The sequence below is a fragment of the Oryzias melastigma genome, linkage group LG8 (assembly GCF_002922805.2).
Source record: "Oryzias melastigma strain HK-1 linkage group LG8, ASM292280v2, whole genome shotgun sequence".
NCBI lineage: Eukaryota > Metazoa > Chordata > Actinopteri > Beloniformes > Adrianichthyidae > Oryzias > Oryzias melastigma.
In genome coordinates, this window is record NC_050519.1 from 13,153,355 (window position 1) to 13,167,731 (window position 14,377).

Sequence of the window (14,377 nt, forward strand, 5' to 3'; positions counted from 1 at the left end):
TGTATCCTTCAGAGCTACCAACAAACCCGTTTTTGAGTCCTTGCAAACTGTTCAAAGTTTGTTTCAGCGATCGGCAGGCGGGGGTTCCTGAAGCCAGCTGTCCAACTCTGTGGAAAATTAATGACTGCAGGAAAAGGGCACAAAAACGGAGCACAGTAATTTTTTTTTTTTCAGGTAATTTCCTCCTCGAGTCCCAAAGTAATTAACAGAAGTCAAGGAACAGGAGCAGAGGAGGTTAAGGAGAGGTCCCCGACCAACAAAACCACGTCGGCCAAGTTATTTCCCTTGAAAAAACTGAATCTGTCACAGCTCCTGACTTTGAAGTTGTGATATTTAGAATTTTGCAAACTCAAAAGCACAACTTTAAATAGGCTTTTTTTGGCATTATTTATAAATCTCTATCCGTTAAACTTGTTGTAAAGCAATTAAGAATCCAAACTCCACTGACGCTGTGTGCAAACAGACTAATCGAACACTCAGGATGCAATAAAAGATCCTGTAATGAAGCATTTCATTTAGCCTAATTGTTATTGACACAACTGTTGCACTGTTCTTTTTACGATTACCTTCAATATATGAGCTCCTGCTGCAGTGAAGTCTCCCTAAATGGTGTACTCCCACCCATTCTCATAATATGCAATATCTCTTTTGAGGTCACCAGGTTGCTGGAGCCTATCCAGGCTCATCCTGAACAGGTTGTCAGCAGATTGATCTCAAAGTCCCTATGCCTTCTTTTATTAGTGATCTGTTTGCATTCAGATGGACGTGGTGAGGAGATCACTGTCTGTTTCTGTAAGCGCCAAAAACCCCTGATGGCTTCAAGTCGAACGGGAAGCGGCGCAGCGTGCTTTTGACATGTATTCATTTCGATGGAAAACCTAACTTAGGATAAGAGTGAAATCCCTGCTGACTTCCCTGCCCTCCCTGAAGTGCTTAAAAAAGTGAAGTTCCTTCTCCCCGGTGCTCACCAGTTGCAACATGAAAGGAAATAACTTTATCCCGTCAACTTTGAAGTGAGAGTTGTCATCTCTTCTCAGTCTTCTGCACCTCTGCCAACTGCTTTCTAATCGAGGTGTGTTGGGGTTGTGGGGCAATCCGGTTGGTGGGGGAGAAGATAAAGTTGCCATGGCGACTGTCTGCCCCTATTTTCAGGGAACCCATCATATTTGAAGCAGCTATTCTTAACAGCGGGACAACGAACGCTGAGTGTGCATTAATACCGACTGACGTTTCCACTGCGAGGCCCAATATCCAGATAGGAGGTGACAGCCGTGATGGGCAGTGTGGTAAAAACTTGCAAACCCTGTCGAGGGAGCACCTGGCGTGGGTTTGACGCCGTCCCGTTGCTTTATGTTTTAAGGGAAACATCTCGAGCAAACGAAGATTGATGAGGCAGTTTGGGGAAAACATGCCTCAGTGCTTGGGAACAGCTGTTCTGAGCTCTAACAGAGCAGAGCTAGCATCATCTGACTTTGAAGTTCTTCATTTTTTACTATTCTTGCCACAAATCCGACACACACCTGCTCCCCCTTTTTTTTAAAAAAAAAAAGCTGACAAAAGATGAATAGAATGAAAACCGAAACTACTGTTATATCTTTCAATGACTGTATTTTTTTATCCTAAAAAATCAGGGTAACCTTTCACTCACGAGTATTGGTCTGTATATATGAAGAAAGATTAAAAGAATAAATTACAATCCTGTTGAGCATGCTGTGTCATAAATCTGCTGGTGGAAGGCTTCTCCTTTGGTTATTTTGAAGCCAAATCCGATCTCGGAAAAGCTTTGAGATCCTGTTTTCAGAAGTTTGACGTGTCTTCAAGTGAAGTGCTTGGTGTGACAAAGGGAGGGACGCACAAGCTGCACTTGGAATGCAGCACAGCTTCAAGAAAGTAAGACGGGCCGCCAACAGCGAATCCTGTGCTGAAGCCTCATAAAATACTATTGTATCCAACAACAGAGGTGCTGCTTTCCATCCGTCAAGCCTCAGACTAGGGCCTCAAAAAGTTGACCACCTCTAAAACGACTCGGCCGTTATCGAGCACAATGTAAAAGAGGCGGGGCAAAGGAGTATGATAACCTGTTCAGTTAATTTACAAAAGATGGAAACTGGTTTATGTTATTCCTGTTTTGGTCAAATTAAGTGGTTAGGATGGATGACTGTGTGGCACATCACGAAAGAAATTGGTCATTTGGGTTTAGAGGGAACTGGCAACTCATTTAGGGTGTACCCACTGTAGCATTCCAGCCGGACTTGTTCAGACGATGGACTCAATGACGATAACTGATGGACTATGGTGGGGTATTCCAACCCATTTATTTACTCCACAGGCATAGTCACACCGTAAGAGCTGAAGAAAATAACAACAAACTCATTACAATTTCCCTTTTTTGATTCACAGCCACGTTTTCCATGAGCTAGCAGCACTAGCTTACTACATAACTTTAAACAGTTGTCTTCGACATAAACTGCAAATACTCACAAAATATAAACCATAAACAAAAATAATAATCATACCTGTTCGCCTTCCAGCTAGATGCTAAACATAAATTGTGGTTTTTAAACGATCTTCAATCCGTTTCTCCCTTCGTACGAGCGCCCGCTATCATCCTTCTCTCAGTCTTTGCTCAATCGACACGTGCATAGAAATTTCACGTAGAACCGGAAGTAGGTGGGTACTTTCAAAATAAAGTCTTCACAACATAAATACCCAAAATAAGCTGTATCACAGTGTTTTAAAACGTTCCTTTACAACTTTAATGTAATATATAAGAAACTGAAGGCATCTTTAATTAATCAAAGGAGAAATTACACAAAAATAAATTATATAGCAAAACTGGGTCATTTACACCCACTGGCTGGGATAGGCTCCAGCAATCCCTTGACTGAAAGAGATTCAGAATGTTTGGAAAAGTGGACAGATCTGCTAATCCAGAATCAGAGCCTATTCTTATAAAAAAATGCATTTTTAAAGTCAAAAGAGTTAATAAAGATGAATCAAGTTGTGTTTTTATTACATTTCAAAAATACACAAGAGCTTGTAAAAAAAGGGTTAAATTAGTTTTTACTTTTTTGGATTTAATAGTAATTAATGATTTCATTTACATTTATGCTGTGTGTACATGTGTGTTTTTATTTCTTTGTTAGACATTGAACTGTTGTTCATTTCTTTTATTACCATTCCTTCATATTATTAATGTTTTCTGTACCTTTTCGTCCACTCATCATCAGTGAATTTCAGCCTATGTCCAGCTGTAAACATGCCCTGAAGGAAATGCAGTTGGGTTACATTTATTTCATCCATTTTCTAAAGCTCGTCGTATTTTTTTTTCAGAGCAGACGTCCATCTTAAGCAGAGCACAAAGAAATATTCAATGAGCTAAAAGTAATGAGTAACGGATTTCAAAAAGAGCACAACAGGTTGGAAGGAAGAGATGTTCCTGTCAACAACAGTAAGGTTATAAATATTTTAAGGACATGATCATCAAACAAAAAAACTGCTGTTGTAACAAAAGAGCAGTAAAAGGGAAGACAATAAAATAGTTTTTTTTTAATTGAATAGATTGTTAAAAAAGGAAATAATACTTGAAGTTCTTTTAATTTCACTATAAAAACAAAGACACTTTAAAGCATAAAAGAACATCAGTGAAGCCAGTGAATTTTTATCTTCAGTTGTGTCTGACTTTATATAAATGAGTTAAAATGCTTTGTAAGACCAATGATTTCTTGAGACCTTTGAGATTTGAAGTACTTTAGTTTTATAGCTGTATATTCTCCTCTCATTCTCCCTTTTTTAAGCTGATAAAATATATGAGTAAGAAAAATGATTTATTCTAGTAATTTCCTTAAAGATCACATTTTGGAGTTTTTGTGATACCACTATAAACTTTCGCTCTTCACTTTGCTGCTCCACAAATCCACAAATGTGGCCTCTGTGAGCTTTTGTCATGGGCCTCCTGCAAGTGAGATTCTGAAAACTTATGTGGATTTAGAGCAGAACAACTGAAGTTGACACTTCTGCTGACATAGTAATATCAATTTTAAGTTTGAAAGGATGAGTCATTTTGAATTTGAGGAGTGAATGAAGAAAACTCTTCACAGAAACAACGCTTATTTTAAGGGATTTCAAGAAACGGTGACAGAAAAACCAACAAGTTCATTTTAATTTGCTTGAAACCTTTTTTAAACTGAAGGAAAAAAAGTGGAAAATTTGTGTTTACTACTATAAAATTGTCATGAATCCGTCTGTTTTTCCCTCAGACCACCAGAGGGAGCCATCGCCTGAATTCTAAAACTCTCCTGAGCCTCATCTGCACTTCATCTCCCATAAGCCCCAGCCCTCAGTTCCTGGTTCCTGCTCAGCTGTCTCCAATCACACAATCACCTACCTGCTTCTTAAGCAGCACACAGAGCCACACTCTCTGCGAAGTATTTGTTTGTGTCACCCTGCCTTCATTACTGAGCGTTTATACCTGGACCTGATCTTCTGTCTCTGACCCTCTGATTGCCTGCCGCCTGCCCTGAACCTCGCCTGGATCCTGACTACTCTGCTTCTCCTCTGATGCCCTCATGCTGGTGCTTGACCCCTGCCTGCCTGACCCTGATTTAGTTTTGTGGACTTTTAGCTGTGCATCACGCCTGTTGCCCTGCCTGTGCCAAATAAACCTGCTGCACTTGGATTGAGCTGTCTGCCTGTTCTTGACAAAAATAATCAGGAATCTGCATTTTATTCAGAAGAACCCCACAACTCGGGTCTTCACAAGGACCAAAAACAAGTTTAGACCACATCAATCCAGCTCTAAGGTTTTTTCACTAGCGGCCTGTCTGCCAAAGAATAGACTTTTAAATCCCACTCTGATCATCTTTCAATCTGGATGCATTAAGTGGATGCATCAAGGTGGAGCAGAGAGCTTGTGCCCCACCATTTGTAGCTCCTATGTCTCTCCCTACAAGCTTTTTCAAACTTCATTTTTTCATCTTCTCCTTCTTCAAAATTATTTGAATTCTCAGAAATACAAGTTTAAGCTTAATTTTATTTATAAATGTCCTCTATCATAAAATAAATGCCACAAGAACATGTTAAAAACACCAAAAACGCAGGGAGTGGGTCTTTAAGGGTCTAAAACTGGTTTATAACAATTGCTGAGGTAGCCCTCTGCTGACTTTCCCGAGTTGGTTGATGAGGCATTAAGATACAAAAACCCTATTTAGAAAAATAATCAATTTATTTAAAAGTTAATAAAAAGTTATTAAAAGTTGGATCAAAGTTGTATGGAGATCTGGGTGTCAAGCACCATGCAGGTGTTCCCTGTCTGCATACACACAAATAGTAAAAGGAGTCAATTGGTTCCACATCCAATCTAAATTGTTTAGCACCAATTGTTTAGCTGCATTCAGCTTCTATGCTCCACAGATCTAGAAAGCCTCAGATCAGCCGAAACATGTAAATCCAGGCTGCATCTGACTCTGATTTCAAAAGTTTACACTGTTAATTTAAGTTTTCCTAAAATTAGATTATTTTTACCTTTTTTATTACATTTTTTTAAGTATCACGAATGTTTCTTTTCATGCTTGATGTAAACACTTTGAATTATATGAAAGTGTTTAATCCTCAATGAGATCAGTGTTTTAAAACTAAGAGAATATCAGACCAAAGAATAAAGAGCAAATTGTCCTCTGAATCAGAAGTTTATAGACTGTAAAATCCGATCTGTTTCATCATAGATTCCGTCTTTTTTTCTAATCAAGATAACAAAATCTGTTTATTTTATTCACTTTAAGTGCTAAAAAAAATGCTGTATAAATAGGCTCCTCCAGCTCGACTCCATTCTGGAGACGTGCGTAACAAGCGCGTAACGTTTTCAAAAAGCCCGTTATCCCTTCACAGCACTTTCTCCAAGCTGTTGAAATGAAATAACAGCTTCAAACAGGTCATATAAAGTGGAAAAGATGCGCTCATGTTGGTCAGAGCATGACTTGGATCCGCAGGGATGCGGTGATGACGCAGAACGAAGCGGAATAACTGGATGGCACAAATGATGAGCGGAAGCGCCAGTGCGCGCGCCTCCCTATAATAATCTGCTTGAAGAGCGGTGCTGTCTCTTTCAGCGCCGCTCTCTGACAAGCCAGCCGAGCGGAGAGGAGGACAGACGAGCAAAACTGACTTTTCTGCAAAGCTCTGTGGATTTTACTCCTAAATATAACACGCGAGTGGGCTTAAAACGTTTTCCCCTGAGCGGAAGAGTTATCAAAATCCCATTTGCTGGAACTGCTTTGTTTTGCAGGGTTATTTCTAAAGAGGAGCGACCATGAGGTTCATGGAAGGGTGATGTGATGAGTGAGGATTTTGATCAACTTAAGTTTGATCATTTTCCAACACTTTGGAGAGGATAAAATGCTCTTTTTTCCTATTCTAAAAGCGACTTCTGGTGCGTAAATTTGCCCGTTTTTGGTCTCCTTTTGCACTGCTTCTATCCAGCCGGGATGCTGGCTTTACTTGTTGGACTCTTGTATTTGGTAAGCGGGCGCACGGTGCGAAGTCAGGACGCCACAGGTAGCCGCTTCGTCTGCAACGCCATCCCGCCGGGCGCGGAGCCCGGCTGCGGGTACGGGGCCACGGGGAACCGCGTCCAGAGCAGCAGCCCCGTGGAGGATGAGCTGCGCAACACCATCATCCAGCTTCGCGAAACCATCCTCCAGCAGAAGGAGACGATCGTGAGCCAACAGGGAACCATCAAGGAGTTGAACTCCAAGCTGGCGCGCTGCGAGGCGGCGGCCGACGAGATGGCGCAGGGCAAGTCCCGGGGTCAGGGCTCCAGGCGCAAGGAGTACGGCAAGAACACCATGGGGGACCTGCCCCGGGACCCCGGCGAGACTATAGACCAACTGGGCAAAACAATGCAAAGCCTGAAGGGTCGCCTGGAGAACTTGGAGGTAAAAATATACAATTAATTTAATAAATAGACGTTTTACGCACGTCTTCCAATCAAAGCTCATCCAGAAAATGAGTAAAAAAATCGCAACATAGGTGTAATCCTGCAGAGATTTTCAATGCCTCCCTGAATAATTTATGATTAGTGACTGCGTGCGTTCCACTTACTCTTTTATTTGCAGTCACGTGACTAATTATTCATTGCAGAAAGATTAAATTACTTCCCCCGGATTTCATCTGCACCGGAGCGCTGAAAATTTAAATTAAATCAAATATTTAATGGCTTAGTTATTCATATCCCAATGCACCTGAGACTGTTGCATCTCAGCTCTCCTGCTCGTTGCCTTCTGCTTTTATTTCCACACAGTTTAGGGGCTGAGCTGATGCTGGGTTTTACATGCAGATATGCATGCATAGTAAATCTTTTGTTTTTGACACCTGACTTTTTAATGCATCCCTCTTTCTCTCCATTATTGGAAGTCCTAATACCCTTGATCAAATCAAGGATAAGCTGCAGCACAGAGGATGCATATTACATTGCATTTTAATCACATATATCAGATTAACCTAATGGGGATCTCCAGACTCGTGTTGACAGCTACAACAGGGAGGATCGTTCTCGATCAAAACTATCTGCATACGTCGAGACACCTTGTACCCGATCATCAGTTTATTCATTCAGATGGTGCCATTTTGTCAGGAAAGATTAATCCAACTTGGATGTGTCCCAGAGGTTCTGCATACCAAAGTGAGAACAACATATTTCAGAGCAGAAGTGTGGGCCTGTCCTCTTTCTCCATTTTTGAAACCCATCTGTGATCCCCGCCTGGTGTCAACTAATACCAAAGAAAGCCATGGCTGCCTGGCAGGCTGTCAATCAAACTTCTGCTAACACCTACAATAAGGTCCATGCAAATCAGAGGATTCCAAACATTGTCTTCTCCGTCTGTCTTCCAGCAGCAGAGTTTGCGCCTCCCCAGCTCCAACGTGTCAGCTGGAGGAGTGTCGGCCCTCGCTCCCCTGCCACCGGAGCTCCGCCAGCTGCTGCGGGAACGTCTGGGGGCGCTGGAGACCCAGCTCCTCCGGAAGGTGGCGGAGCTGGAGGAAGAGAAGAGCCAGCTCTACAACGAAACAGCAGCCCATCGCCAACGCACGGAGAGCGCGCTGAATTCCCTCATGGAGAGGATCACAGAGCTCGAGAAAAGTCAGTGAAACCTCCGGTGAAAATTTCACATGATTTATTCACTCTTACTCTATACGTCAGGCAGATGTATTACTAATTGGTCAAAGGCAGTGTAAAGTTCTGATGCAATCTACTCTGCCTCAAGTTCCAATTTTTACACAGAACTATTCAAGTTGATACCTTACGTCTTGAAAAGCAGTGCTGGATAACTATTTTCAGAAGTACTCTAGAGATTTCATTTATCTTGCATTTCTTTTTTCTCTTCTTATCAAAAACATCGAAAGCTCTTGAGACTCTTGTCCCCAAAAGGTTTTGAAGGTTCTGGCAGGACCTCCAACACGAAGAGTAATTTATGTAAGAAACCGAAAAGCAAAAACTTTCACTCTAATGGAAATGGTGTTTTCAACATGTTTTTGTGGCATTTTGCTGACGATGAAGGACATCAATTACGAAAATTTAGCTTAAAATTGGATTTCTGAGTATTTCTTTATCCACATCGCTTGTTGTAGTGATGTAGGCGCTACAATCGGCAGGCTACAAGCTCAATACTCCATGGCAGACAAATACTGTAGATCTGTGAGTGTCTTTGCTTTCTTCGTCTGAGCTGGAATCTGGCTCAGAGCTGTTCGGCTGGATTGCTCTTATATTGCTAACCGTTTTTGTTGCACCGGTAAAGTTAGATTGGGGTTGGGAAGGGCTATAAGCTAGTGGGGGAGAATGAACAGAAGGATGATGAAATGAAAGCAGGCTTATCGAGGATGAATAGAACACAACACAGATTTTTTTATATTCACTTAAAACAATATAATTAAAAATTCCTCTGGAAACACTTCAGATCAGAGTGGGACTTCAAGATTGTAACGCTGTTCTTCCCTATATGGGAGCTGCTGTTCACAACTTGAATGGGGGGTTTGGTCTGTCAAATGCCCTTCCTGACCCAACACTCCTGCCCAGATTTGTAACTGTCACCAGAGGCGGTCCTGGTCACTTCGGCACCCAGAGCAAAAAATTAGACGAAACCCCTCCACGTCCCCCCAAGAACTCAAAGCCTGCATACATACAAACACAAGAACAAAAGATATTTTCAGTTAGTTGCATAGTTGAATGCATAAACTAAGATATAGTAAATATGTCAAGGTGAGTCAGATCCCAGAGCAGAGTCAGACACGATGGATAATTAAGCCATGAGGGTTTATTTGCCTCACAATGTCAAAAAATAACAAAAAGAAGCACATTGGCAGCGGAGGCAGGGAACTTGAGCCTAAATCAACTTTTTCTGGGTGTTGACCTCTATAAATTAGGTTTTAAAAGTGCTGTCTGTCGGTCATTGGCAATTTTTTGTCAAATTTTAAATAACTTGTTTAATTCTTGAAAATATAGTCAAAGTGCTGCCCCCTACAGGTTGAAACGAGGTATTACAGTTGAATTTCATGCTTGTCAAACCATTTAAGTCCCATGTCATGATCTGCAACTCCAGTAATGATAACAGTCCTGTTCCCCAGCCCCACCCTTCAGCTGTGGGTGGAATCAACTTCCAACTTCCCTGTTTGGTTTCCCTTTAAGAACCACATACAAATTCATAATGTAGAGACTGTGTACATTGTATCTGAACGACCGAAGAGCGTGAATAAAATCCACCAATGAGACAAACAACAAGACAAGCCACAACATTTTTTAGCCATGTGGCAGATAGTCCTCAAAAGTTTAGTACCAAACGACAAATTTGGTCTCGATGGCGCCTAAGGCGAGTGTTCATTTCACACACCGCCTGCATACCTTTATCTATGGAGTGTTTTTCTTCCTCTTCTCTTCTTTTCTTTCTAATCTGGACTCCTGTGCTTGCTTTCATCTTATGTCCATTATCCTAATTTTTTTGCGAGATTGCACCCAAGGCGACCGCCCACATTGACCACAGATAAAACCCATTGACTGTATATGAGAACTGGACTGAGCGAGTAAGACGCCACCCATAGAAAATGACTTACTTCCGGTTCCAACCAAAGGAAGTCAATTCAGTTGGCGTTTTTTGCACGATGCACCACATTGGGACAAGATGTCCTCAGTAAGTCGTGATTGGTCCGTGTCAATCTTGGTGTACATTTCCATGGAAACCACTCTCTCCATTTAGTAGTAAGCATCTTTGAAAGCCACACCCCATCCATAGGAGAATCCGTCAATCAAAAACTTCCAACATTCAACACGAGGCCACCTACTTTTATTGAAGCATCTGATTGGTCAGTTTTTAAGTTGAAATTCTTGTTCTACAGCAAAAATATATATATATATAAGAAAGATGATCATCAGATGAAATGTGTGTCTAAGTTGACTCAGTCATATAATCCTAATGTTTTTCTACTTAATAAATAGATCTACTCCAATTCGTGACTAAATTCTCTTTATTTTTGAGGTTTGGTTTTCTAGTGATGCTGTTTAATGCAAACTTTATTCCACAAATTATGGTGCAACCACCTTGTAACTGCTGCATCCTCTGCCTGCACTGACAGAGAAGAATATTAAACAAGAAGAAAAAGTGACAAAATATATCCCCTCTTTTTATTTCAAGCTAGATCATATTTTTTTTTCTTACTTTTGAGTCTCAGGAAGGGTTAAAAAGGAAAAGAGTGAAGGTCAGCCGCAGCGAGATAGACGAGGTTGGAGCGGGCGGAGGAAGGTTTCAGGTGTGATGTGTGACAAAAGAGTGTCAGCTAGAATAAAAGGGAAGGTAAAAGCAGTTTGACAGGCTTTGGCACACTCTTTGTTTTAAACCCATCTCTCAGGGATCATGAAAAACAGTCCAATATAAAAGATGTCCAAAAGGTTCAGAAAACAAATGTAGATATTTAAATGTGTGTAGTATATAGACTGACCAAACATTGGAGAAAATATGGTTAACAATAAACTGTTTTTTTATTGTATTTTCATCCATTCTGGACCCTCAGTTAGCCTAAAAGACTCTGGGTCTGTTCTCTCTTGTAGTGCAGATTTGAGTGTTTCAACAGATTATTACAACAGTTATAATCCAATCCATCTGCAACATCAGCTATTTCTGGCATAACTTTGTAGTAGGGGGGCATTACAATACAAAAGAGATTAGTCAAAAAAAGGTCTATGTCATTCTAGGTCCTGATTTACCTCAGCAGTGTTTAGGTGGAAATGACATAAAAAAAAATCATGAGTTCTAAGCTTCTTTTTGCTTTCTACTGCACCTCAAAAATGCTCCAATAAAAATATTATTTTTTCTAATAATTGTGATATTTAAATTTGATCAGAAAATAATTATATTCCACAGAAAAGGGAATACTTTTAGTTTGTCATTAATACTGAATGTATTGGGTTTGGAGCTAAATATCTGCTTCTAGTAAATAATATTGTTACTGTTTGTGATTTAAGTTAACAGATTAACACAAACCAATGCAGGGTTATCTTTTAGCTGCAGAAGGTCAGTAAATGGGAAATGTTTTTAATTGAAAACAGATTTTTTTAAAGAAGTGTGAAATCCTTAAGTTGCATAATTTTTAAATTTCAGCTCACTGTTTTTATGCATTGCAGACTTCTAATGAAACACTGTATGATGTGTAAATTAAAAGATGAGATTGTGTTCAGTGTACTGAAGAACAAAGAAAATATTCTTCAAATAAAAGGTTTCATGTGAAAAGATATTATATTTTTGATTTAACCTCTTAATACCTGTTGACGGAATATGTGACAACCCACTTTGGCTCCAAAATGACCTAAATGTATCATCTAATTTAAAGCAAAAACTGAATTGATTTTTTTTCATAGCTGGAAATAAATTCAGGTGTTATGGAGATAATTAAACCGTTTTAGAAAATTAAAACATTTTAACTTATTCATATTTGTATGAATTAAAAAAATGTCAGTATCATGGTTTGGGCCTTGTTTGTTCTATTTGTGTTTGTGTGGCAGCAAATTTCCTTTAGAAAAGCAAAATATCAAATGAAGGCAAGAAGGAAAAAAAAACTTTGCATTCTGGGAAATTTGCAGTAAAATACATGCAATACATTGTTACAAAAGAATCAGATTCATCTGTGAGAATGTTCTACATTCTTTACAGGAAATAAAAATATTTTCAATTTTGTAAAAAGTTCACCTGTGACTTTCATGTGAATATATATAAGCAGATATTATTACTTAGTAACTTTTTAAATTGATTGTGAAGCTGTATTTATCTACTTCCTGTTGCTATTTAAAACTATCTGCTCACACATCCTTCTATATTTTGAAATGTTTCTGTCCAAAGATTCTCTTTTTATAATTTTCTTCCATGATTCTCTACAATAATAATGGACGTGTTTCCATCAACAGGTAATAACGCCTTTAAATCACCAGAGGACTTCAAGGTGTCCCTTCCTCTTCGCACCAACTATCTGTACGGACGTATCAAGAAGAGCCTCCCAGAGATGTACGCCTTCACTGTCTGCATGTGGCTCAAGTCCAGCGCCAGTCCAGGCATAGGAACTCCCTTCTCTTACGGCGTTCCGGGTCAGGCCAACGAGATAGTCCTCATCGAATGGGGGAACAACCCCATTGAGCTCCTCGTCAATGATAAGGTAAAGAAAAAATGAAAATAAGAAATGTCCATTCAAAATGATGGAGCTCCTAAAGGGAAAGTAAAAAAACAATAAATATATTTTTCTAAAAATTGAAAATATGTTTTGTTTTTCTGGTTACTAATTCGTGCACACTAGTTAGTATCTGAAACGCACCAGATAGTAAAAAAAAATGAATTGAGAAAAAAATAATCTTTTTTCTATAAATTGAAGTTAAAAAAAAAAAAAAAATTTTTCTGGTTACTAACTCGTTTGCACCAGAGAGTAACTGGTGCGCACCAGATAGTAATTGAAAATAAATAGTTTTTTTCAATAAATTGACGTAAAAAAGAAAAAAATTTCTGGTTACTAACTTTTGTGCACAAGATAGTAACTAAAACATTTTTTTTATAGAAATTAAAGTGAAAAACATTTTTCTTACTACTAACTGGTGTGCACCATATAGTAACTCCTATGCACCAGATAGTAACTGTTACACACCAGATAGTAACTCCTATGCACCAGATAGTAACTGTTACACACCAGATAGTAACTGGTGCACACAAGATAGCAACTGTTACACACCAGATAGTAACTGTTACACACCAGATAGTAACTCCTATGCACCAGATAGTAAATGTTACACACCAGATAGTAACTGGTGCACACAAGATAGCAACTGTTACACACCAGATAGTAAATGTTACACACCAGATAGTAAATGTTACACACCAGATTTCACTGGTTTGCACCAGATAGCAATTGTTACACACCAGATAGTAACTGGTGCGCACCAGACAGAAATTGATACACAACAAATAGTAAGTGCTACTCACCAGATAGTAACTGTTACACACCAGATAGTAACTGTTACGCACCAGATAGTAACTGTTACGCACCAGATAGTAACTGGTATGCAGCAGATAATAACTGTTACTTACCAGATAGAAGCTGAATTTTTTTTTTTCTAAAAATTGAAGTAAAAGGAAATTCTGGTTACTAACTGGTGTGCACCAGATAGTAATCAGGATTTTTTTAAATTTAAATATATAAAAAAAAGGTTTACCTAAATTTGTTTAACTTCAATGGCTTTGTACAAAATAAAGGTAGAACTCTTTTTTTCTTTTTGCTGGATCTATAAAAAAATTGCAAACACTGGAAAAATTGCAAACACTGAAAAAAAACATACTCTCATGAGTCTGAGCTATGATGTGATGTAAACCGAGCAAATTAATGTAACAGAGTCGAAGAGATTCACTGACCATTAACTGTGAATATTTAATTTTGCTCTTTATAAACATTTAATATAGTTGACCCAAATTCCACACTTAACCAGGAATAACAGTGTTCATGCACGCTTATTTGAAGGCTATTTCTCTCTATTTCTGCTGCTATAAAGACAGTGAAGTTACCTTCATTTTGATTAAAAGAAACATAAAAATATAAATTTGTGTCATTTTTATGGCATTTAAACAACGGTGCTGTAGTTGTTTTATCATTTCATGCTGTTATATGCATAGATGTTATTCATAGTAACACATTTTTCCTAAAAGACACCATTAAATTGGATGATTCTGCAAACATTCCCCAAACTAAAGACATTTTTCGGTTGTCTTGTTTACATTGGCTTTCATTGGCCCAGGCAGATCTCTGACAATTTCTCTTCACCATGCATTATACATGCCTTCCAAGGCAGACGAATAAGAGAGATGCT

General features: G+C 39.1%; 1 protein-coding gene across 2 annotated transcripts in view; it reads left to right on the forward strand.

Annotated features, from left to right (window-relative positions):
* The first annotated feature begins 5,909 nt into the window (after positions 1–5,909).
* Positions 5,910–14,377, forward strand: part of nptx2a (neuronal pentraxin 2a) — a 16,847-nt gene continuing 8,379 nt past the window's right edge. The window contains exons 1-3 of one of the 2 annotated variants that reach the window (XM_024272354.2): positions 5,910–6,932; positions 7,891–8,134; positions 12,440–12,684. In XM_024272354.2, the coding sequence (XP_024128122.1) occupies positions 6,483–6,932; positions 7,891–8,134; positions 12,440–12,684 (939 nt within the window). In that variant the 5' untranslated portion in view covers positions 5,910–6,482. Of the gene's footprint in view, positions 6,933–7,887; positions 8,135–12,439; positions 12,685–14,377 lie in introns of both variants that reach the window. The other variant, XM_024272353.2, reaches the window with a different exon arrangement.